This window comes from Emiliania huxleyi, assembly GCF_000372725.1.
Source record: "Emiliania huxleyi CCMP1516 unplaced genomic scaffold EMIHUscaffold_393, whole genome shotgun sequence".
Taxonomy (NCBI): Eukaryota; Haptophyta; order Isochrysidales; family Noelaerhabdaceae; genus Emiliania; species Emiliania huxleyi.
This window is the reverse complement of record NW_005199023.1, coordinates 49,263-71,679: the sequence shown is the minus strand read 5'-3', so window position 1 is coordinate 71,679 and position 22,417 is coordinate 49,263. Positions and strand designations below refer to the sequence as shown.

General features: G+C 66.8%; 9 protein-coding genes across 9 annotated transcripts in view; 4 read left to right on the top strand and 5 right to left on the bottom strand.

Annotated features, from left to right (window-relative positions):
* The window catches only part of EMIHUDRAFT_118343 (hypothetical protein), a gene marked incomplete at both ends in the record, with an annotated part of 8,718 nt that extends 6,468 nt beyond the window's left edge, over nucleotides 1-2,250 (bottom strand). Inside the window, 5 exons of the mRNA XM_005771043.1 lie at nucleotides 106-348; nucleotides 658-735; nucleotides 1,083-1,164; nucleotides 1,248-1,291; nucleotides 1,417-2,250. Of these exons, the coding sequence (XP_005771100.1) occupies nucleotides 106-348; nucleotides 658-735; nucleotides 1,083-1,164; nucleotides 1,248-1,291; nucleotides 1,417-2,250 (1,281 nt within the window). The remainder of the gene's footprint in view (nucleotides 1-105; nucleotides 349-657; nucleotides 736-1,082; nucleotides 1,165-1,247; nucleotides 1,292-1,416) is intronic.
* A 2,401-nt stretch (nucleotides 2,251-4,651) lies between these two features.
* On the top strand, nucleotides 4,652-5,755 carry EMIHUDRAFT_118342 (hypothetical protein; the record flags this gene model as incomplete). Its single annotated transcript, XM_005771042.1, has 1 exon — nucleotides 4,652-5,755. One exon carries the CDS (start codon nucleotides 4,652-4,654, stop codon nucleotides 5,753-5,755), a length of 1,104 nt encoding a protein of 367 aa, XP_005771099.1.
* Nucleotides 5,756-6,256: 501 nt separating this feature from the next.
* On the bottom strand, nucleotides 6,257-8,206 carry EMIHUDRAFT_243617 (hypothetical protein; the record flags this gene model as incomplete). The annotated part of the gene is made up of 1 exon (XM_005771041.1): nucleotides 6,257-8,206. The coding sequence occupies one exon, from the start codon at nucleotides 8,204-8,206 to the stop codon at nucleotides 6,257-6,259; it is 1,950 nt and encodes a 649-aa protein (XP_005771098.1).
* A 337-nt stretch (nucleotides 8,207-8,543) lies between these two features.
* Nucleotides 8,544-9,697, bottom strand: EMIHUDRAFT_243615 (hypothetical protein; the record flags this gene model as incomplete). Its single annotated transcript, XM_005771040.1, has 2 exons — nucleotides 8,544-9,191; nucleotides 9,641-9,697. 2 exons carry the CDS (start codon nucleotides 9,695-9,697, stop codon nucleotides 8,544-8,546), a joined length of 705 nt encoding a protein of 234 aa, XP_005771097.1.
* Nucleotides 9,698-10,613: 916 nt separating this feature from the next.
* EMIHUDRAFT_470213 (hypothetical protein) lies at nucleotides 10,614-12,417 on the top strand (the record flags this gene model as incomplete). The annotated part of the gene is made up of 3 exons (XM_005771039.1): nucleotides 10,614-11,015; nucleotides 11,062-11,617; nucleotides 12,290-12,417. The coding sequence occupies 3 exons, from the start codon at nucleotides 10,614-10,616 to the stop codon at nucleotides 12,415-12,417; spliced, it is 1,086 nt and encodes a 361-aa protein (XP_005771096.1).
* Nucleotides 12,418-13,277: 860 nt separating this feature from the next.
* Nucleotides 13,278-14,279, bottom strand: EMIHUDRAFT_47633 (hypothetical protein; the record flags this gene model as incomplete). Its single annotated transcript, XM_005771038.1, has 2 exons — nucleotides 13,278-13,415; nucleotides 14,193-14,279. Coding segments are annotated over 2 exons (225 nt in total), but the record flags the coding sequence as incomplete, so codon positions are not given.
* A 2,459-nt stretch (nucleotides 14,280-16,738) lies between these two features.
* Nucleotides 16,739-19,262, top strand: GSH1 (gamma-glutamylcysteine synthetase; the record flags this gene model as incomplete). The annotated part of the gene is made up of 5 exons (XM_005771044.1): nucleotides 16,739-18,042; nucleotides 18,137-18,255; nucleotides 18,296-18,416; nucleotides 18,494-18,536; nucleotides 18,636-19,262. The coding sequence occupies 5 exons, from the start codon at nucleotides 16,739-16,741 to the stop codon at nucleotides 19,260-19,262; spliced, it is 2,214 nt and encodes a 737-aa protein (XP_005771101.1).
* Nucleotides 19,263-19,518: 256 nt separating this feature from the next.
* On the bottom strand, nucleotides 19,519-20,489 carry EMIHUDRAFT_369795 (hypothetical protein). Its single transcript, XM_005771037.1, has 2 exons — nucleotides 19,747-20,489; nucleotides 19,519-19,674 (listed from the first exon to the last, which is right to left on the bottom strand). Exons 1-2 carry the CDS (start codon nucleotides 20,352-20,354, stop codon nucleotides 19,554-19,556), a joined length of 729 nt encoding a protein of 242 aa, XP_005771094.1. The 5' UTR covers nucleotides 20,355-20,489; the 3' UTR covers nucleotides 19,519-19,553.
* A 316-nt stretch (nucleotides 20,490-20,805) lies between these two features.
* Nucleotides 20,806-22,301, top strand: EMIHUDRAFT_458887 (hypothetical protein; the record flags this gene model as incomplete). Its single annotated transcript, XM_005771036.1, has 5 exons — nucleotides 20,806-21,260; nucleotides 21,349-21,396; nucleotides 21,464-21,699; nucleotides 21,885-21,973; nucleotides 22,048-22,301. Coding segments are annotated over 5 exons (1,081 nt in total), but the record flags the coding sequence as incomplete, so codon positions are not given.
* Between the last annotated feature and the right edge of the window lie 116 nt (nucleotides 22,302-22,417).

Below are 22,417 nucleotides of genomic sequence, written 5' to 3'. Positions count from 1 at the left end.
CCTCCCGCCGGCTCGCCTCTCGCCGGCTCGCCTGTGTCCAGAAGAGGGGGGAGAGGGCGCCTCAGTCTCTCGCCGCTGCGTGCCTCGCCCCTCGCCCGCCCTCACCGCGGCGTCAAAGAGCCGGTGCGCCGGCGCGAGAGGCCACAAGTGGACGTACGGGTGGACCGTGCTGCCGACGCACGCGTACAGGCCGTCGCTCGAGATTGCGCACACTCCAGGAGAGCTTCCGATGGCCGGGGCGGGGTACGCGACGCTCTCGGGCGCGTCGAACGCCTCGACGACGACCGTGCCGCCGCCGTTCGACGCGGCGCCGTCGCCGGCCGCGGCTGCGACGACCGCGCGCGGCACCTATCCGCGCCAAGGAGGAAGTGTCTAGGAAGTGTCTAGGAGTGTCTAGGAAACGGCACCTATCCGCGAGTAATTGAAGGAGTGGTTGACGGCCAATCGTCAAAACTCTGCGACGACCGCGCGCGGCACCGCGGCTCTCGAGGAGGAGGTGTCTAGGAAGTGTCTAGGAAGTGTCTAGTCCTCACCGCGGCTCTGCCGAGGAGGAGGGCCATCTCTTCCCTTCCCTTCTCTTCTCTTCTCTTCTCACCGCGGCTCTGCCGAGGAGGAGGGCCATCTCTTCCCTTCCCTTCTCTTCTCTTCTCTTCTCACCGCGGCTCTGCCGAGGAGGAGGGGCGGTGTCTCCCACTCGAGGGCGTTGTAGAGGCGGGTCTCCCCGTCCGCGCACACCTACCGGCGGGGTCGGGCGAAGCTCCGGGGAAGGGTCCGAGAAGGGTCCGAGAAGCGTGCCTCGGCCCGCGCTCGCCGTCAGCAGGAAGGGCTGGCCGCGAGCAGACAGCGGCGCCTCCCCCTCTCCGGCATGCCCCTCTCCAGCTCGCTCCTCGCCCTCGCCGCTGGAGGCGGTCCCGAAGACGGGGGAGAAGGAGAGGGACATGACTGGCGCCGGGTGGAGGAGCACGGCGACGGGCGTGCCGGAGGCGAGGTCCCTGCGGGTGCGGCGCACGGCGGCGGCGGTGAGGCGAGTCGAGCTGCTGGAGGGTCCGGCGAGTCGAGAGGGCGGCTGCGGCGCGCCACACGCGCGCAGTGGTGTCGTTGGATGCAGAGACGAGGTGGTCGTTGGCGGGGGAGAGCTTCAGGTCGGTCACCTCGCGCACGTGCCTAGACCAGGCGGGGCCCGGGCGGCGGTCGGGGAAGTGTCTTCGTGCGGCCGGCCCCTCTCTCTCTCTCTGCGAGGCGGCGACCCGCGCAGCGTGAACTGGAGCAGCCCGCTGACGCAGCTCCAAACCTTGGGACGAGCCGGGCACATGTCCGGGACATGCCCGCAAGTACGACCCGCCCTGACCGCTGTCGAGGAAGCCCCTGAGCAGTGTCTCGGAAGTGTCTCGCAAGTGTCTGGCTCCAAGCCTTGACTGCGGCGTCGTCGGCGCCGGTGATCAGCCTCCGTCCCGTCCGGTCAAAGAGCACGCAGTACGCGGCGCAGAGGTGGCCGCGAAGCGCCGCTACCGCCGACATCATCCCGCCGCCGCCGCCGAGACGGCTGCCGCTGCTGCCACCGCCGCCGCCGCCGCCGCCGCGAGCGCTGCCGCTGCCACCGCCGTCGCCGCTGCCACCGCCACTGCCACCGCTGCTGCCACCACTGCTGCTACCGATGCCGCCCCGCAGGCCGAGCAGGAGTCGCCTCGGGAACGGCCTCGCGCCGAGCTCCCTCGCCAGCGCCACGTGCAGCAGGGCAGGCGCACCTCCTGCAGCTGCAGCGCCGCCCGAGCGGCTCCAGTGCGCGCTGGGCGGAGGAGGAGCCCGCCGGCCAAAGCTGACAAGCCTCCGCCCACCGGCTGCAGCCCGATCCTCGCCGGCGCCCTCGCCGCCCTCGTCGTCGCCCTCCTCCACGCCGCCACCGTCGCCCTCGCCGCCAACAGTGACGAGCGAGCGCGGCCCTTGCGTCAGCAGCGTGACCGGCGCTGCGGCGACTCGCTCGGACGGCGGCTGCTGGGTCTGCGAGAGCGCAAGCAGCTGCGATAGGAGCCGCTGCAGGTGCTCCGGCGGTGGGAGCCCTCCCGCTGCCGCCGCCGCTTCCTGCAGGGACGCCGTGTGCCGGCCGCCGCGCCAGTCGACCCGCTCGCCGAGCAGGCCGTGCGCCTCCGCCTCGCGCCGCAGGGCCTCGTATGCACCGGAGCATGGCGAGCCCTCGAGCAGTCGCAGCACAAGTAGGAAGATCTCGGGCGCTGGAGGCTCGGTCGACGTCATGGTGTGAGAGTAGTTGCAGCAGCACGCGCGAGTTGTGATCAGTGGTCGCTCGCACAGGCGTCAAGACTCGCGAAAAAAGAATTCCAGTCGCTCGTCGTACGTATATTGTTGTAGGTATGTTGTTGGCAAAGGAAGACACAGAGCTCACACAAAATCACAGTGGGTGGTAAGCGAACGAGTCACTTAACAGGGGTCGATTAGTGCGGGCCACCCTGTCCAGAGGCGGAGGTGCCTTTCTATACGGGAGGTGCCTTTCTATACGGAGGTTGCCCCGCGCGACACAAAAAGAAAAATCCGGTGATTGCGTTTCTTCTTCGCTGCCGCCATGTGTGACGCCATTGAGACCGTGCCGAACCTCCTGGCCAAGGGCGACTTGACCTCGCTGCGCGCCCTCCTCGCCGGGTGGACGCGCGGCGCGGCGCTCACGGCCCTGCTCGACGCGCGGCTCGAGGCCGAGAACCAGAACACGCTGCTTACTTGCGCCGTATTCCGCGGGCAGGCCGACGCCGTGCGGTTGCTCCTCGAGAGCGGCGCGAGCGTGGGGGCGACGGCTGGCGGCGGCTGCTCCGCGCTGTTCGTTGCGTGCCAGTTTGGCCGCCTCGAGATCTCTCGGTTGCTCCTCGAGGCCAGTGCGGCGATCAACCAAGCCACGGTCAGCGGAGCCACGCCGCTGTTCATCGCGTGCCAAGAGGGCCACCTCGAGTGCGTCCAGCTGCTCCTCGGCGCCAGCGCGGCGGTCAACCAAGCCAACGCCAACGGCGCCACGCCGCTGTTCATCGCGTGCTACAAGGGCCACGTCGACATCGTCCGGCTGCTCCTCCAAGCGGGTGCGGCGATCAACCAAGCTGACGGTGGCGGCACCACGCCGCTGTTCATCGCGTGCGAGGAGGGCCAGCTCGAGATCGCCCGGCTGCTCCTCGGCGCCCGCGCGGCGGTCGAACAAGCCAAGAATGACGGCACCGCGCCGCTGTACGTCGCGTGCCAGAAGGGCCAGCTCGAGTGCGTGCGGCTGCTCCTCGAGGCTGGCGCGGCGGTTGACCAAGCCAGGGACGGCGGCTTCACGCCGCTGTTCATGGCGTGCTACCAGGGCCACCCCGCCGTCGTGCGCTGCCTGCTGCGGTCGGGCGCAGATACAGCGGCGCGCACCTCGGGCGGGCATACGGCGCTGCAGTGGGCCGAGGAGAAGGGCCACGCCGAGTGCGTCAAGGCCTTATCCGAGGAGGCGGCGCGGCGCGAGGCGACGGGCGCGGCGGCGGCTGCGGAGGGCCAGGCGGGGGCGGGCGGCGCTTCCCCGGGCGCGGCAGCGGCAGCTGTGGACGCGCCGCTGCTCGGGCAGCGAGTCGTGCTCGGTGGGCTCTCGGACCGCCCCGAGTTGAACGGCCAGCGCGGCATGGCGCAGAGTTTCAGGCTAGGGCGGTACGCGGTGGCAATCGAGGGCAGCGGCGCGTGCGTGCGGTTGCGGCCGGCCAATCTTTCGCTGGCGCCGGCGGCCGAGCAGGCGTCGGGCGGAGGCGTCGCAGTCCCCGGCGAGGTCGTCGCAGCGGCTGAGCGAGGCGACGAGGCGGCGGTGCTGGCGTGGCTTGAGGGCGGTGGGCGGGTCGACGCGACCTACGAGAGAGACGGCTTCAGCGGCCTCACGCTGCTGATGGGCGCCGCCTACCACAACCACGAGCGTGTGGCCGACTTGCTGCTGGAGCGCGGCACGGAGGTCAACCTGCAGGACAGCGACGGCTGCACCGCGCTGATGCTCGCCGCCTGCCACGGCCACGAGCGGGTGGTCGAGTTGCTGCTGCGGCACGGCGCGGAGATCAACCTGCAGGGCAGCGACGGCTTCACCGCGCTGATGAGCGCCGCTTTCTTCAACAGCCCCGCCGTCATGCGGCGCTTGCTGCGGGCGGGCGCAGACACAGCGGCGCGCAGTGCGAGCGGCAAGACGGCGCTGCAGTTGGCCAAGAAGAAGGGCCACACCGAGTGCGAGCGCGCACTTGTGGCGGCGGCGAGGGAGGCGAAGAGGGCGGAGATTGAGGCGAAGGTGGCCGTGAGGGCGGCGGCCGAGCGGGTTGAGGCCGAGAGGGTGGCCGAGGAGGCTGCGGCGGCGAGGGAGGCAGATGCGGCGCGGCGCGCTGAGGAGCTGCTGGCGAGGCAGATGCTGGCGGCCTCAAAGCAGCAGGCGGCAAAGGCGGCAAAGGCGGCTCGGCGCAAGAAGATCGCGGCAGCAAAGGCGGACGCTGTCGCCGCGTCCGGAGAAGACACGTGGGACGCGCTCGTCGCGGTGCTCACCTCCGAGACGCGAGACGCTTCGCGCCTGAGGCGGGCGGTGGAGGCCGCCACGCCGCACGCGTCTGCCTTGCCGGAGGGTACGGAGGGGCTGCTGATTGGCGCGCGCGAGCGGCTTCCTTCGATGGAGCGGGTCGAGGCGTCCGTCGCTCAGCGCGAGACGGAGGCGGGCGAGGAGGCCGTGGCGGCGGCCGATACAGCGCAGCTGGTGCGTGGAGGCATGCTGCTCGACAACTCCGGGTTCTCATGGAACGGCGACGCCGACAGCCAGTGCCCCATTTGCCTCGAGAAGTGGTCGAGCCTGTCGGACGCGAGCGTGGCGGTGCTCGAGTGCGGCCACGCGACGTGCGCAGCCTGCCTCTGCCACATGCGCGAGTCCGTCCCGGCGACCGAGGAGCGGCAGGACCCGCTCGTGCCTCACGGGCAGAGCGTGACCACACGCTTCCAGTGCCCACACTGCACGCTGCTCCTCGACCCGGCCACCGTCGACAACCTCGCGCTGCAGGCCTACCAGGCGTCCGACCTCCTCCGCCTCCTCGCCGGCCACCTCGCCACCGCCGTCGCGCCAGGCTTGCACGACGCCGTGCCGGCGATGCTCGTGCACCGCCGCCTCGACGCTGCGGCGGTGGAGAAGGAGCTCTTCGAGCTCATCTCGAGGCACGCTGTCGGGGCGGCGGCCCGGACCAGCGGCAGCCTCGACTCGCGGCGCAAGCAGGAGGTCTACCTCGAGGCGAGGCGGCCCGTCATCGCGCTCCAGAGAGAGCTGGAGCGCGAGGCTGAGAAGCTCGCGACGCTGGACAAGCGCGACGACAGGCTCGGGCCGGGCGCTGTCTCCGCCGAGTGGCGGTCCTGCCGCGGCCGCTGCGACGAGCTGCGCGAAACTCTACGGGCGTCGCAGCAGAACGCGGCGGCGAGCATCTTTGCGACGCTGAACGACGAGAGCTTGGGGATGGGGTCGGACGCGGGCGAGTCCGAGGGCCTCTGCATCGACCTGCACGGGCTGCACGTCGCCGAGGCGAAGGCCAAGTTCGACGAGCTGGTCGTGCCCGTGCTGCCTGTCCTCGGCCGCTGCGTGGTCGTGACTGGCCGCGGGAGTCACAGCAAGGGCGGCGAGGCCGCCCTGCGCGAGGCGCTGGTGCGGCACGCGCGCCACCGCGCGCTGCGGTGTGCAGTGATGCAGGGCAACGGAGGGGCGTTGGAGATCAGCCTCCCGGTCCTCGACGAGTGACTTTTCGGGAGCTTTTGATGTTTTGTCTTTTCGAGTGTCTGAGAGCGTATATACCTTTCTTGCTTTTCGTACACGGTCAGGCATGTTTAGCGCGGTAAGACTAAGAGGGAAAAGGCGTAACCGGTACAGTAAGGTAAGGTAAACTTCTCCACACCGACACAAGGTGGTGGGGCAAAAGGGGGGGCGTCCCTCCGACTCCACGTCTGCGGTCTGGACGACAGGAGCCCCCCACGACATTAAAAGTGCAGGGACACGGATCACGTGCTGCTCGCTCGTGTCTACCGCGGGCTCGGCGTGCACGTATCGGCGTGAACGAGGTGTCGACTGCGCTCCGGGGCCTCGCCCTGATCGCCTACGTTTCCCTCGGCAGACGATCCTGCAAGCCCAACACCAAGCCGTGGAGCGGCACGTGCGTCTGGATCAACAGCCACGGCTTCCGTGCCGTGACTGTCGCCGACGCCGCACTCGCAAAGGGACTGCGCGAGAGGGAGGGGGAGGGGGTCACGGTTGTGCCTCGCCAGCGCCTCGTGAGCTCAGGTGGGGCATTGCCTGCTCGACGACGTTCGCAAACTGGTCGAAGGAGAGGCGGCCACCGTAATCGCTCGCCCTACTCCTCGCCGCGGCGAGCGCCAACCTTCCCAGCCCGACCTGCTCGAACCCACTCACCAGCTCCGTCTCGTCCACCGTTCCGTCGCCGTTGACGTCGATCGCGTCGAAGCACCGCCGCAGCACCGACTGCAATTCGGCGCGTGCAGCGTCGCCGCGCCCCGACCGGGTCAGGTCAGACTGAATGAGGGTCCACTCCACCAGCTCCTCGGCGGGCTGGCTTCCCAGCCGCGACTTTGAGGCTCCCACCCAGCTGCTCTGCTCTCTCAGGCTGGCCCGCCGCGCCCCCTCTGGCACCAGGTCGCCGACGCCCGCCACAAAAAAGTCGGCCACGTCCGAGGGGTAGTGGCGCTGGGACTCGAGGTTGTGGCAGCCGCTCAGGGCGAGGCACGTGCGGAATCCGGCGGAGCGGCCTGCGCGGATGTCGGTGTCGAAGCGGTCGCCCACCATGCAGATTGTGGAGGGGTCTCCGTCGTGGCCCTGCGCGATGAGCATCTGCCGCGCCCGCTCCATCATCATCTCTCCCCCCTTGTTGCCCCCCTTACCCGCACACGCAACCGACTCGCTGCCAGCAGGGTACATCAGCGTCCGCATCATCGCCGCAAACATTCCGGGACCAGGCAAAGGGAAGACAAGTCCGGGGTGCTCCGGGTCAACGGAGGGGTTGAAGGCGTCATCTGCCGTGTAGACGAGCTGTGCGCCGTGAGAGAGCAGAAACCCTGCGATCTTGATCACTTCGAAGCTCCACTCCCTGGTGTCGCAGCCGGGGCCGCCCACCTCGCCGTCGTGAAAGAACACGACCCACACCGCCTTTGAGGCCTCGTGCCGGCAGAGCGCCTGGTGCGCCGCCCACGCCTTGGCCTCGCCAGCAGACAGAGTAGTGCGCACGTCCCACGTCCCAACCAGCGCCGCACCCTCAGCGCCGCCGCGTGTGAGCAGGTCCGACCGCCAGGTGCCGCTGCCGCCGGAGAGGACATAGAGGCGCGCGTTCCGCGGCACCTCCTTCAGCAGGTAGTCCACCTGCGTCTCTGCAGCCGTCAGGATGTGCGAGAGAGGCACCTCAGGCCCGCTGAGCGAAAAGGGCGGCGAGCGAAACTTGCGCTGGACGCCGCTCGAGTTCTTGGCACCGGTGTTGGAGAGGAAGATGTGTGGTGTGCGCGAGGCGACCAGCCAGGCGTAGAACGCGGCGGCGCCGGGGAGGAGCCCAGCTGGTTCGTACATGGTTCCGTCCAGGTCGATTAGGAAGGCGCGGATGGGCGAGCGATCAGGGCAGTAGCGCTCTGCCGGAGCGCTGACCGCGCCTGTGGAGGGCGCTCTCATCTCGTGTTTTTCCATCGCGAGCCGTGGCACCGCCGCTGGCTGGCTCCTGGACGCAGGCAGTTGCATCTCGCCGAGACAGGCGTTGAGCATCTGGACGCGCATGGCTACCTCACTGACCGACGCCCGGCTGTGGACAGCGGAAAGCACCTCCTGAGTCGCTGCGGAAAGCACCTCCCGAAGTCGCTCGTCGTCAGGGAGCGCCGCGTCAATGCGTCTGACGTGCGGCTTGGAGGCTCGCTTCTTGCGCCAGGGCCACCGGCGGTAGCAGCGGACCGAATGTGGCGGCGATGGAATGCTTGTGCCAACGCACTCCGTGATTTCCATCGTGGCCCGCGGAGGGGGCTGTCGGCGGTCCGTGTGGCTCGAGGCGCGTTGCTGCTGCGCCGCCTCGGGCTTGCGCAGAAAATTGATGATCGTACTCTTGGCATCGCGGGACTCTCCGACCACGAGAAGGCGCTTCACCTTGCCTTCGGCCGTCGGTGTGAGGCCCGCCGGCAGTCCGACGTCGTCGTCGGACACAGCCATCGCGAGTTGGTCGTTGGCGACTCGGCAGTGCTCAAAGGAGAGCAAAACAGAGCAAATAGCGTGTCACTTCGTCATGCTCTGTTTTCTTTTTCAAGTGCTGTGAGAGAGGCTTGTATCTTAAGAATTCTTTTTCAAGGTGTGCCTGTCTTTGCCTGGTGTTGTGCGAGGGAGTTTCGTTGTAAGATTCTTTTTAAAACAGTGAGAGCAAAAAAATGCGGGCACACAGCCGATGTGGGGCCGCCTCTCTTCTCCGGTTGTTGTGTTGCATATTCCGCAGGCGGACAAACAAATAAACAACGCGGGAACACATATATTAAAAGCTTCTCGGCAAGTCTCCTTACCGGCTCCATGGCGCTCGGCGCTGCACAAACAGATTTCCCTGCCCCGTCACATGCACGCGCAGCTCGTCGTCCAGGTAGAGGACGTCAAAGTAGGCGGGCGGCGGCCCCTCCTTTGGCCCGCGGCCGAGCAGCGACAGCACGCGGGTCAGGAACGGACCTGGCACCGGAATCACGATCGTCCGCAGGAGGCCGAGGATCGGCCGCGGTGGCGAGACCTTCACGAATCGAAACCGCAGCCCGACCCGGAGAGGAGAGAGCGCCGTTGCCCTCAACAGCACCCGAAACTGGGCGCCGGATGCGAAGTCGATGTGGTTTGTGATCCGGGAGCGGGTCCCGTCCACCACGTTGTACACGTTGGCGTCCCCGCGCGTCGAGTTGGGAGAGAAGGACGCGTCCGCTGCGGTCGTCCAGACGTTGCGCCAAGCGCCGTGCAGCGGGCACAGGTCACCCTCCACCGTGCCTAGCAGCTTTGTCGCGTCGGGCGTCGGGTTGAACGGAGCGAGCGTGTCGATGGCGGACTCGACGGCGCGTGCAGCCTCCCTCACCCGGCCCGTCCAGACTTGGCGAAGGTCGGCCGGCGCCCGGCTCTTCTTGTCGAGCTCGCCGCCCTTGACGCCAAAGTCGACGGACGTCTTGCCCTCCGCCTCCTCGGCAGCACGAAAGTCGGCGATGGCGGCGAAGAGCGCCTCGCGGGCGGCGGCGGTGTCCGTGGCGGCGGCGGCAGGAGCGGCTGCGAATGGCACCGGAGATCGCAAAGCGCGCGCCGCGGCGGGAGCGAAGCGCGGCCCGCGAGCGACGAGGCTCGCGGCGGCGGTTGAGAGAAGCAGAGTGAGGGCCATCGTCAGGCAAGCGCGACGAGCGGTGAGCAAGAACTGGTTTTTGCCTCGTAGCGCAAAAATTCTTTTTTTAGTTGACGTACTGGCTTGCCGCACGGCACTAACACATGAGGGAGTTTTGTGGTACAATTCTTTTTATGACAAACAACTCTCTCCACTGGCACTAACACAGGTTAGTTAGTTAGGAAGGTGAAGAACAGCCAGGCTCGGACTGGACACCAACAAACACAGTACACCACGGGAGCCGCCTAAGCGACTCCTGCGAGGACGGCGAGGCACTTAGCTCCGTGCACTCGCGCCGCAGGCAAGCTCATTCACAATCTGCTCTGTGATTGCCGTGTGAAGAACGACTGACTGAGATACGCTGGCTTCTGCAGCCCCAGCCAACTCTTGGTTGGTGGTCCAAGTCATCGATCGAGGTACTGGGACAGCAGCAGCTGCACATCGACGTCCTTGTCCTCCCTGGCGTAGCGATACTCGCCGCCATAGGACGGTAAAAAGAATTTTACGGGGCGGCCTAAAAAGAACACTGGGCACGGGACTGGCGCGCACTGGCACTAACACAGGTACACCACTAAAAAGAATTGTACAACAAAACTCCCTCGCACGACACCGGGTACGGGACTGGCACTGCAAAGGCGACGGCTTAGAAGCCTAAAAAGAATTTTCCAAGGGCGGATTCGACCACCCCCCATGATGGGAGTCTAGGGCGTCGAAGTGCAGCTGCTGCTGTTCGAATCGTTCGGCGGGTTCGGAAAGGGGGTCCGTGAGATCCTCCGGAGAGCGGCGGACGTGCTACAGAACAAGCTGACGCGGGCCCAGTACCTCGATGAGGTGACTTGGACCACCAAGAGCTGGCTGGGGCTGCAGAAGCAGCGCATCTCAGTCGTTCTTCACACGGCCATCGCAGAGCAGATTGTGAATGAGCTTGCCTGTGGCGGGGGTGGGCGGGTGCACGGAGCTAAGTGCCTCGCCACCCTCGCAGGAGTCGCTTAGGCGGCTCCCGTGGTGTACCTGTGTTAGTGCCAGTGCGCGCCAGTCCCGTGCCCAGTGTTGTGCGAGGGAGGGCTTGTAAGATTCTTTTCGATGCCGCCCCCGCAAAGGCCAGGCCTCTGTTGCCGGAGAGAGTTAGGGCTGTGCCGGCGTCGCCTGAGAGGTTGAGAGGGCTCTGCCGGCGTCGCCTGACTCAGACAGAGTCAGGCACGTCTCGCTGCCGACAGCGCACGCCTCATGGGCAGGGCCCACGCCGACTACGCCGTCCTCGCCCCACCACCCGAGCACAGCAACACCAGGCGCCTCCGCCGCGTCCAGCTACTGAAACGGGTCCTCGACTGCCTCATATCCGCGCTGGCGCTCGCGGCAGCCGCTCTCGCTCTGCACGGCATCGACTCGACATCAAAGCTGCCGTTCAAGACCTTTGCGCCGCCGTCGCTCTCGTCCGCAATCATCTTCTTCGGCGGCCCGTCTCCGCCTCCTGTGCGCGGCTTCCTGCTGTGCACCGTCGGCGCGTGGCTCGTCGGCGCCGCCATCACCACCGCCTCGCCGCTATTTGGCCCGGACAACGACACGCGAGCCATCCTGTCCGCGGCGACGTTGCTCTTCTACTTTGTGCGAACTCTCGGGTCCTCTCAGGTAATCTCCTCGGGTAATCTCACCGTCCGGCCCCCGACCCTCGTAGAAAATGTCGGGCGAATTCTTCGTGCCAACCTTTGGGCTCGCGTCGGCACTTCTCGCCGCGCAGGCCGCGCCGGTGACTGCGGGGCCTCTGCAGGCGCTCCGCTTCCTGGTATCTCCGTGGCTTGCGGGGCACTGCGCGCTGTACGCCGCCGCCGCGGTGGCCTCGCGGCTCCGGCGGCAGGCGCGCGTGCGGCTGAAGCGGTGGGAGGTCCAGCTCGGCCTGCGGGCTGGCGGCGCGTTGGGCAGGGAGCGGGACCTACGCAGCATCTTCGCGCGGTTCGACACGTCGGGCAACGGCTTTCTTGAGGCGGGCGAGCTCAAGTACGCGCTCAAGGCCGCGACCGGTCTCGAGCCCAGCCTTGAGGACTGCGAGACGCTCATCTCGATGATTGACACCGACGGCGACCACGTCCTCGCCCTCCACGAGTTTGTGCAGCTGGTCACAGAGGAGGACCTGTCCGAGCGCGCCCTGTCCGAGGCGGCCAAGCGCGCCTTCTCCGGAGGGACGGGCTCGCTCTCTGGCGTCCCTGAGCCCACGCGATCCCTCCCCAGTCGCGGTAATGACACACATCAGGTGTCTCGATGACACCCTGGTGCGTATGTTTGGATTTTGGGCACGGTCTAACGTCTATATATTATCGCGGGTAGGGGGTAGTTGCACACAGACTGATTCACATATCACAGTCAAACTGGTTGGGTAGTAGTCTAAGTTCTGAGCCTCGCGGCTTAACGGGTCTAAGTGTGGCTAGCCACGCTGGAGTGCTTACGCGGTCTAAGATCAGCGGGAGCCTCTTACACCGGCTAAGTCGGCCATGGCACGCGATATACGGCGCTCGCGCCCAAATTTTCTTCGCCTGCGCGGCGGGCGATCGATCCTCCTCATGCTCAGCAATCGCCGCCTCAGCATCCTCCTCTTCCGATTCTCGTTGCTGCTTCTTGAGCGCACTTCGGCGACATCTAGCCAAATAGTTCTCACAAATAGCCTCAAGCTCAAACAAACGCATGTCAGAGAAGCCTGTGTATGCTGGTCCTCTTTGAACGATCCGCGCGTGAGGTAGCATAGGGCCTTGTTGGCAGCAGCCAGCTTGTTGCGCTGCTTCGTTGCGATGAGCTGATTGGGATCGCAGAAGTGCATGCCAAGCACCGCCACGATCTTGAAGCAGAACACATCGCAACCGCATCGTCCGCACTGCCAAATGCCAGGGCCTCCCAGCCCGGCCTGCTGGCAGGCGCGGGCATCGGCAGCAGCGCGCAGCTGCAGTGCGCCGCCGGTGCTGCGCTCGCGTTTGTGGCCCTGTGGCGATTTGGCCGTTGGAGGCGGGGTCCCCGAGAGTCGGCCGACTTCAAGAGTGTATGAGACTCGGGCGTCCCAGCGGCAGCGCGGGCGGCGCCGCGGGCGCGATACATATTCAGATACACAACACACATTTTTATAATCATCCTTGCGTGTGGGCCGTGTGTGTGTGTGTGGGGGGGGGGGGGGGGGGGCTGCCGTGTGGGGTGGCCGTGGCGCGTGGCGGGCGCATGCGGATGCGCGTGGGCGCAAACGTGTTCTAAAAAAAAGTACTCGGTCTCGCTCTCGGTCGGTCGGACACGGAGACGTCCACTCTGCGCTCACTCGCGTTCCCGCATCGTGCACATGCACATGTTGTGCATGCAGGCAAGAGGATGGTTCGTTATTCGTAGCGATTTTTTTCTCGCGGACCACCCCGATTGCTTGTCTGACGCGAGCAAGATTGCTGAGCTGAAAGCCGCACACCGGCCGACGCCGCGGCGGCGGGGCCGACAGGAGGACGGGCACAATTCCCGGAGGAAACTCTGAGAGCGGCGACGGCATCTGGAGGTGGGTGACTGTCTACCAGACTAAAGGCATGGAGGCTGCTTGCCCCTCGAACATCAAGTGTGCACCGGATCACAACACACAGCGGCCCCGCCCCCCGCGTCAAAAGTAGAGGGCGAGCCCGTCCGCGTCGCCTGTTCACAGCGGCAAATGTGAAGAGGCGCTGCTCGCGGCAGCTCGAGCGGCGGGCCCGCCCCCTCGCCTCTGTGCAGGCCGCACCGCTCGTAGAAGGCCGCCTATTCACACACAGAGCCGTGAAGAGACGCTGTCCGCAGCTCGCCCCACCGCTCGTAGCAAAGGGCGCGTTGTCGGGAGTGCAGTTCAGGCTCGCCTACAGGAAAGTTCCTGGAAGGTCCCTAGAAGGCTCCCAGAAGGCCTGGAGTACAGTTCAGGCTCGCCGTGTCGCAGCCCGCCTCCGCAGCGATCTCGAGGAGACAGCGGATCAGCTGCTTGCCTATGCCGGAGCCGCGCAGCTTCTCGTCGACGACGACGTCCTCGATGTGCGCAGTCAGCGGCTGATGCTGGCACCAGCCGTCGGACGGCCGCAGCACCCTTCTCTCTGCGATCAGAGTGCCGCACGCGACGATCTCTCCCCCGCCCGCCGGCGCCGCCACCAACACGGCGAGCAGGTCCGAGTTGGAGACGCGCCGCAGCTGCGCCTCGAAGACGTGCGGCTTCATCTCCGGGGCGACGGACAGCTGCGCGAGGAGGGCGAGGTAGCGGGCGGGACCTGTTCACAGCAGCAGGTGTGAAGAGACGCTGTTCACACCCAGGAGGGCGAGGTAGCGGGCTGCGCCGTCAGCGGGGGAGAGCCGACGCAGCGTCAAAGAGCGCAGCGGGCCGCGGGGCAGTGCTATCTGCCGCGGGGACAGCCCGCCGAAGACGCGGCGGCGGCGCCCGTGGAGCGTCCCCATCCGCGCCGCCGCGACCGCCCCCGCCCCGGCCACCGCCGCCGCCGCGACCGCCGGCGGCAGCGACCCGCGAGCGAGTGCGGCGGCGGCACCCGCGGCCACCGCGGCGGACGCGGCGAGAATGCCCTGCGCGACGCCGCCCTGGAGCAGCGATGCCGGCGGCGCGAGCTCAATCTCCATGGCCAGCTGCGTCGGCCGGAAGCCCACGTCGAGGAAGGGCTGGCTGCTCGCGGCTGGCACGTCGGCGATGATTTTGTAGCAGCCCGACGCTTTTGCGGTAGCGACCAGGGGTTGAATCAGCTCGAGCGGCGCGTCGAGCGGCGCGAAGCGCGCCGCAGAGGCGGGCGACGGCAGCGATACCAGCTCGCAGATGTGCGCCACCGTCGTTCCGCCGCGGAGGAGCTTTGGCTCAAGCATCAGAGTCGCGGCGGCGCACAGCTCGCCGGTGCTGTCGGGCAGCACGAAGACGTGCTGCAGGCCTCCGTCGGTCTCGAGCTGGCGGAGAAGCGCCGGCTTCACGTCTGAGCTGCTGGCTTCTCTCGCCATATGCTCGGCGAGAGAGCAGCCTGGGTAGAGGAGCTGCGCGCAACGCGAGGATTCGCAAAGTAAAAGAATTTTTTCCTGGCGGCCTTGGCGTCTGCCAGACTGCGGGTCCAAAGATCCAGGGCGCGCGCCACCGCCCCGGGCGCGGGGTGGGATATCGGTTCGTGAGTTCTGTGTCCCTGTCCCTGTGCTCCACCTTCTTCTCCTGCGCCAGTCCCCGCGAACCCCACTATATAGCGCCACCCTCGTGAGCTGTACTGTGAGCTGTGTGTTGTGCGTCCAGCAGTCCGGACCCAGTGCTACGGCCGGTGACAGCGTGCCTCGTGTCTGGGCCGCTCCCGAGCCAATCGTGTGCAGCGTGTGTGCGTGTGGGCCCGTCCCTGGCCCGTCCCCTCCATGCTATCGGACGACCCCTGACGTTGCGAGCGGCACTGCGCGAGCACGCTGCATGGCTCGCACTCGGTCGATGGACGATGGGAGGCGAGCTTGCGAGAGTCACGCGCGGCGCGGCCCCGAGATCGCCCGAGATTGCGCGAGATCAACCGAGATCGCGCGGCGCGGCCCGAGGCGAGGCGGATGGGTTGGGAGCGAGGGGGCGCAAGTGAGTGTGCAGTGCGGTAGATGGTCAGCTCGGGGCGCGTGAGCCGGACTTGTGAGCCGCTCGGCTTTCATTTCTCTCTGCGTTCTCGCACATGGAGTGCGAGGTATCTCGTCTGTCGCCGTCCCGAACTGTCACTCCCCTTTCTCACGGCCGGGGTGGGTGGGGCGCGCGCGGGGGCGGCGGGTGTGCGGGATGTCTGTGGGCCCGAGAGCGATATGCCATGTGTCCGCCTTGCGTTTGTTTCATCTCTTAAGTGGCATGGAGGGGGAGAGGAAGAGCAAGGGCGAGAGAGGGCAAGGGACTGGGCGCTGGCATACCAGGGGGGGCAGGGTGGTGGGCGGCGACCGCCGCATACCGTCCTACGGCGGGGACTATCGCTACGCCAGGGAAGACAAGGGCGTCGAAGTGCAGCTGCTGCTGTTCGAATCGTTCGGCGGGTTCGGAAAGGGGGTCCGTGAGATCCTCCGGAGAGCGGCGGACGTGCTACAGAACAAGCTGACGCGGGCCCAGTACCTCGATGAGGTGACTTGGACCACCAAGAGCTGGCTGGGGCTGCAGAAGCAGCGCATCTCAGTCGTTCTTCACACGGCCATCGCAGAGCAGGTCGTGAATGAGCTTGCCTGTGGCGGGGGTGGGCGGGTGCACGGAGCTAAGTGCCTCGCCACCCTCGCAGGAGTCGCTTAGGCGGCTCCCGTGGTGTACCTGTGTTCGTGCCAGTGCGCGCCAGTCCCGTGCCCAGTGTTGTGCGAGGGAGTTTTGTTGTAAGACTCTTAAGTGGCGGCCAGAAGATCCGCCCTGGGATCTTCGGCGCAGGGCGCCGTCACCGGCCCCATGAGCCCCCTACGAGGCCATTCAGTGCTCATGTGGCACGACCTGAGCAGGCCTAGCAATGCCTCGGGCCGAGCGGCGCCCAGAATTGTTGGTGCTGGCCAGCAACGTGGCCGGCGAGTGCCGTCGTTGCATTGGTGGCGACCACCGCTGAAGCGGTCAGCAGGTGGGAAGGCATCGCTCTCTTTGTGAGGGTATTGTACGTATTCATTGTCTGGTCAATACTTCTGCCTGGGTGGCACCTGTGTGCCCAACATGGCGACCCGTGGCCTCCCTCGTGAGTCCACCTCGCGCTGATAATTCTCGTCGCTAGCTCAAGCCGAAAAAGTGGTCCACCGACACCAGGAGGAGTACAACCATCATGGCCGCAGCCTCAGACTGACCGGGTTAGGTCATCTTACCGGCTTGGTGGCCCAGAAGCGCGACATTTACTGCCCGCAGAGCGCTAGCAGCCCACTAGCCGGCACGTCTGTGCGTCGTGCGGGGCTGAACTTCAGGCACTCTGCACGCGGCTTGTCGTCTAGAATAGCTCAACCCCGGCCAGTGAGTGATGGATCTGATCATAATCAATCCCTACTGTGCTGGGGGGCTCTCAGATCAGCCGTTCAGAGCTCTGACATTGGTTCCCGGCAGAAGATCCTCCAGAGGATCTTCTGCCGTCAGCCGAAAACCCGTTTTCAAACGAGACACAATGACCCAACAATGGCCCCCACGGCCCGCCTGGACATGCAGCCGACCCGGCTAGGCCAGCTGGGCCATCGGGGCGGCCACCAGCGGCCGTAGGACCGCGCTGCGGTGCCGAAAGGGGCTGGAAGATCCGCCCTGGGATCTTCGCCACCTAAGAGATAACATCGAAGGCTAAGCACTAGTGACCGTGTGTGTCCGTCCTTCTCTCGCCTCTGACGGACCCGCGCGAGTGGCCGGGAAATTCGTACTGCCTCGTCGGGCGGGCCCGATGGGTGTGCTGCCGAGAGTGTCCCAGCGACCAACCAGCTCTCTCCAACAACGCATATCCCCTGCCACAGGCTTCCTCGTCGACGCCTCGCCTCTCGATTGGGAGGACTCGCTCGAGGTGGTCAAGTACGTGCGCCAGCACGGTATCGAGCAGTTCATCCGGCACTACCGCCGCGTCGAGGCCATCGAGGGCGACATGCTGCGGTGGGGCGATGAGCTCGAATACGGCATCTTCAAGATCGACGAGCAGGGCCACAGCGTCAGGCTCTCACTGCGAGCTCCCGAGATTATGAAGCAGCTGCGACAGAGGGAAGAGGCAGCCGGCGACTCGGCCGGCCAGAGCTGCGCGTGGATGCCGGAGTTTGGCTCTTGGATGGTGGAAGGGACGCCCGGCCAGCCCTATTCGGGGTATGCTGCCGACCTTCTGCTTGTGGAGCGCAACATGCGCATCCGCAGGGCCCGCCTCCTCGCGGCCCTCGCCGCCGACGAGATCTGCCCCACGGTGACGGCCTTCCCGCTGATGGGCGTTGGCTCCTGCTCTCACCCGCCCGCCGATCCAAAGCCGGGCCTCTCCGAGTCGCTCTTCGTGCCGGACGAAGTCATCAACCCCGCGCCCCGCTTCGGAGCGCTCGTCGCCAACATCAGGCGGCGGCGCGGCTCAAAGGTCGACATCTGGATGCCGCGGTTCGCCGACGAGAAGACGCCGGCCTTTGAGCGTCACGCGGGCTGCCCCCCGCCGGAGACGCGCGCCGAGGCGCTGCAGATGGAGGAGGTGTACATGGACGCAATGGCGTTCGGCATGGGCTGCTGCTGCCTGCAAGTCACCTTTCAGACGCGAAACGTCGCAGAGTCGAGGCACCTGTTTGACCAGCTAGCGGTGCTCGCGCCGGTCATGCTCGCGCTCACCGCCGCCACGCCCATCGCGCGCGGTGTGCTGCTCGACACCGACGTCCGCTGGGACATCATTGCCCAGTCGGTCGACGATCGCACTCCCGCCGAGCGGGGCATGGATGACGGGGCGGCCCGGCACCCGGAGATGGCCGGAGGAGGGGTGAAAAGGCTGCCAAAGTCGAGATACGACTCCATCTCCTCGTTCATCTGTGACCACCTCGGCGGCAAGGACGAGCAGACACGCACCGAGCGGTACAACGACGTCGACGCGCCAATCGACGAGGAGGCGCTCCAGACGCTCCTCGACGCGGGCGTGGACGCGGTGCTGGCGAGGCACCTGGCGCACCTCTTCACGCGGGACCCTCTCGTGGTCTACCGCGAGCGCATCGAGCTCGACGACGATACCGAGACGGAGTGCGCGCTCGCCACCTCCCCCCGCCACTCTCGCTCTCACGACTCTGCCCGCCTCCCCCACCAACTCGGCCCACCCCGGCCCTCGTCCTCGCAGCCACTTTGAGAATATCCAGTCCACCAACTGGCAGACGGTGCGCTGGAAGCCGCCCCCCGCCAAGAGCGACTCGCACATCGGCTGGCGCACCGAGTTCCGCTCGATGGAGGCGCAGCACGGTCTCTCGCCTCGCTCGCAGCCTCCTTTGCGTCGTCACAGCCGCCTCCCTCTCGCTGCAGGTCCAGCTGACCGACTACGAGAACGCCGCCTTCACCACCTTTGTGGTGCTCGTCTCGCGCGTCATTCTCTACTTCAACCTGAACCTGTACACCCCAATCTCGTACACCCCAAGCTCGCAGCCCTGCCACGAGACTCGATGCCCCGCCCCTGCACCCCGCCTCCCTGCGCGCGCCTTAGGTGCGTCGACGAAAATATGAGACGCGCACACGCCCGCGACGCCGTGAGGACGCAGCGGTTCCACTTTCAGCAGCGGTCGATGCCTCCCGCAGCGGGCCAGTCGGACGACGGCGAGCCAGAGCCGGGGCCGCCCGCTGGGCAGGGCGGCGACATGGACTCGAAGCGAGACTCGCGCGCCTCCGCGTCTTGCGGCCGCACCGCGGGCGTGGAGGAGCTCTCGCTGTACGAGGTGATGGTCGGGCGGGGCGAGTTCAAGGGCCTCGTGCCGATGGTGCTGACCTACTTGGAATTGATCGAGACGGATAGCGCCACGATGAGCTCCCTCTCGGGCTACCTTGACTTCATCGTCGCTCGCGCCAGCGGCCGGCTCCACACGCCGGCCCGGTGGATGCGCGACTTCGTCTGCTCGCACCCGGACTACCGCCAGGACTCGGTCGTCTCGGAGCGGATCGCCGCCGACCTGCTCGCCAAGTGCCACCGCATCGGACTCGGCGTCGAGGCGGCGCCCGCGCTTCTCGGGGACGTCGTGATCCCGGAGGTCCGCGCAAAGGACGCCTACGCCGCCGCCGACATGGGCGACTCGCACCGCCTCTCGCGCATCTCCCGCTCGACCGCCGAGCTGATGGCGTCGCACCAGTTCCGCTACCAGCTGCAGGAGCGCCGTACCCGGCTCCAGGCGAGCGAGGCCGACCTCCGCAAGAAATGGGAGAAGACGCGCCACGAGCTGGAGGAGGTGGAGGCGCAGATCGCCTTTCTGAGCCCGAAGTAGAGAGAGAGCAGAGAGAGCGCGGGCAACCGCTCAAGTGTAGTACCGCGCCGTGACCCGGGTGGAGGAGAACACGTGTGAGAGGCGGGAACGGGGTGGATTTGCACATAAAAGAAGTGTCACACTCGGACGTGTAGCGCGCCCACCCCCACCGGCAGCGGCACCGCAGGCAGCAGCAGCTAAAGCTCTCTCTCCGTTATCGTGCATGAGGTAAAAACCCCTCCCGCGGGGACTGCACAACCCCCGCATCCGCAGAACCAGTCACACGATTGAGGATTGTACTAGCTAGTGTCGTCATCCTGCCTTTGCTTTCGCCGCCTTCTTGGTCAAGTGTAAGCAGAATTCGCGGAGCGGCGCGTGCACCTCGTCGTGGTGGGGCTGCGCGCGCATGCGATCGAGCCACGCCGTCGTGCGCCTATATTCGGGGAGTCATCCCCTCTCGGCGGTGCGTCGCTGTGGTCTTCTCGCGCGTCCCAGATGTCGATACGCAAACGGCGAAAAGTCGAAGAGAGGCAATCCAGTGGCGGGATCGGAGAAGAGGGCAGGCTGCAGCTGTCCGAGCTCGCAGTAGGCGGAGAGGTCGGCGATGGTCGCGCCGGCAGAGGCGAGGAAGGGCCTGTGCTCCAGCACCGCCTCGAGCGAGGTGAGGACGTGGGAGAGCCCGCCCGCGCTGTCCGCAGGGCCTGCGTAGATGGAGGCTCCCAGGCCCGGGCTCTCCGCCATCCGCTTCGCAACGTCCGGCCGCATGAGAGGGCCGATGATGCGAGACGTGGCTGGCCGGAGCGTCCCGACCGTCCACGATAGCGCCTCGAGGACCCGCGCCCGCTGCTGCGGCTCGCGCGGGTAGAGGTCGTCCCAGCCGTGCGTATCAGCGAGGTAGGCGAGGATCGCCGGGCCCTCGCACATCGCAAAGTCGCCGTCCTCGAGGACCGGAATGGTGCCTCGAGGGTTGAGCGCCTTGAACTTATCCGTGGTCGTGTGCTTTGGCGGGACGGCAGTCTGCAGCGTGAGCGGCAGGCCCTTGATTTTGGTGGCCCACAGCACCGACCGGAAGGGCTGAGAGACGGGAACGCCGTGAAGGATGAGCTTGGACATTGGGCGAGGCTGACTGAGAGACTGAGGCAGCCTCCGTCCCCCGCGTCCCCTGCGCCGAGCTGACTGAGGCAGCCTCCGTCCCCCGCGTCCCCTGCGCCGAGCTGACTGAGAGACTGAGGCAGCCTCAGCAGCAGGCCTTGGGGGTTCGGTGCCGTGCTGTATCGGAAGAGATTGCGCCCCCGGCCCCATCTGGCTAAAAATAGAAAAACCAACCCCAACTCATGTCGATTGAAGTTGCACAGAGCAGGATCATGTAAGCGATAGATCTAGCACGCACGTCAGCCCGCACCGACCGCCAAGCTCCGAGCCGAGTACGGACAGACACCTCAACGCAAGGTGAAAAAGGGGTTTTGCGTTTACCCGTTTAAATGACGAAAGAAACCCCGAGACCCAAACATCCGTTCGTTGTCGGGTTCCACCTGCCGACTCGGCCTTATCGCTCTGCCCATGTCAAAGTTCACTCCCCTCCGGCCCAACGAGCCCGCCATAGTCGCCACCGCCTTCTTCTCGCCCGCCACCGTCCGGCGGCCTTCTTCTCGCGCCTCCCTCTCCGAGCCAGCGTCGATGCGCTATCTCGAACTGCCGGACGAGCTCCTGCCGCTGACGCTGCGAGGCCTCTCTCCCGACGAGCTGGCCGTCGCAGCGGCGGTCTGCACGGCACTGCGGCGAGTCTCGGAAGCGGACAGCCTCTGGGCCGACGTCGACCTGCAGCTGCGGCCGTCGCTCTCCGCGCTTCCGCCCGGGCTCAAGCGCCGGCTGGCCGCGACCACGAGCCTGCGCGTGAGCCTGCCGCACCGAGGGTGCAGGGTGCGGCACGCGTTTCTGGCGGCGCAGGGGGCGGACGCCTCGCTGCTCACCTGGTCGTGCGGCGGCCTCTCCGACAGCGGCCTGCTCAGCCTCCTGCAGGCCTATCTCCCCCATATCTCCCCACATCTCCCCATATCTCCCCATATCTCCCCATATCTCTGACGGCGGCCTGCTCCTCCTCCTGCAGGCGTGCGGCGGCCGGCTCGTCTCCCTCGACCTGGGCGGGCAGGCGCACGTGACCTCTGCGGCTTCCTGGACCTGTCCTGGACATGTCCACGACACTACCCTGACATGTCCGACAGGCGCACCTGACCTCTGCGGCGCTGGTCGACGTGCTCGCGGTCACCTCGCCGACGCTGCAGACGCTGCGGCTGCGAGGCTGCACCGCGGTGGGCGGCTCCTCCTGGTCGTTCCACGTCAAGGCCTTTGGCGTCGACGGCCCGCCGCAGCTGCCGCAGCTGAGGCATGTCGACTTCTCTCACACGGACGCAACGGACGCGCTCGTCGGCGCGCTGCTGCGGCGGGCGCCTCGCCTCGAGTGCGCGCCCCCTCCCGCCTCCCTCGCCGCCTTTGAGGAGCCCTCCCGGGCCTTGCCCGAACCCTTCCCGGAGCCGTCCGTCCCCCGACACTTCCCGGACACTTCCTTGAGCGTGAGCCTCAACTTCCTGGACAAGCTCGGTGACACTTCACTGACACTTCCCGGACACTTCCTTGACCCGTCAGGTGCGTGAGCCTCAACTTCCTGGACAAGCTCGGCGACGAGCCTCTGCGGCAGCTCCTTCCCGCCCCGCCGCCCTCGCTGCGCAGCCTCGGCCCTCCGAACTGCGCGCGTCTCGGGCCACAGCTTGCCCCCGCGCGTATAGCGCCCGCCTCTTGCCTCCCTCAGGCCTGATGGGGTGCCCGCGCGTCTCGGACTCGCTCCTCCGCTCCCTGCTCGCCGCGCTGCCTGCCTCCTCCCTCCTCTGCGACATCTCCTTCGTCTGCGATCTCGCCCCACCCGACGACGAGAACACGCCGCCCGGCGCTGCAGAGGGCCGCGCCGGCGCCGTGCCCGACCCCGCGAGGAGCGCTGCGGCGGCGGAGCCGCTCGACCGGCTGCTCTCGGCGTACCACCGCGAGCAGCTGCGCCAGTAGGGCCGCCCCAAAGAGCGGCGGGGGGGGGGGGGGAGGGCTCTCCCTCTCCCCCTCTCTCCTTAGAGAGTTTTGTGTGCACAAAAGTTCAATTACTTACCTCACATGCTCTCCCCCACAATCCC

Excerpts from the sequence above, each read along its gene's own strand:
- EMIHUDRAFT_369795 (XM_005771037.1), bottom strand. The coding sequence starts at position 20,354 with ATGTCCAAGCTCATCCTTCACGGCGTTCCCGTCTCTCAGCCCTTCCGG. Across the intron at positions 19,675-19,746 it reads TTCGACTTTTCGCCGTTTGC|GCGCACGACGGCGTGGCTCG; the intron begins GTATCGACATCT and ends CCCCGAATATAG.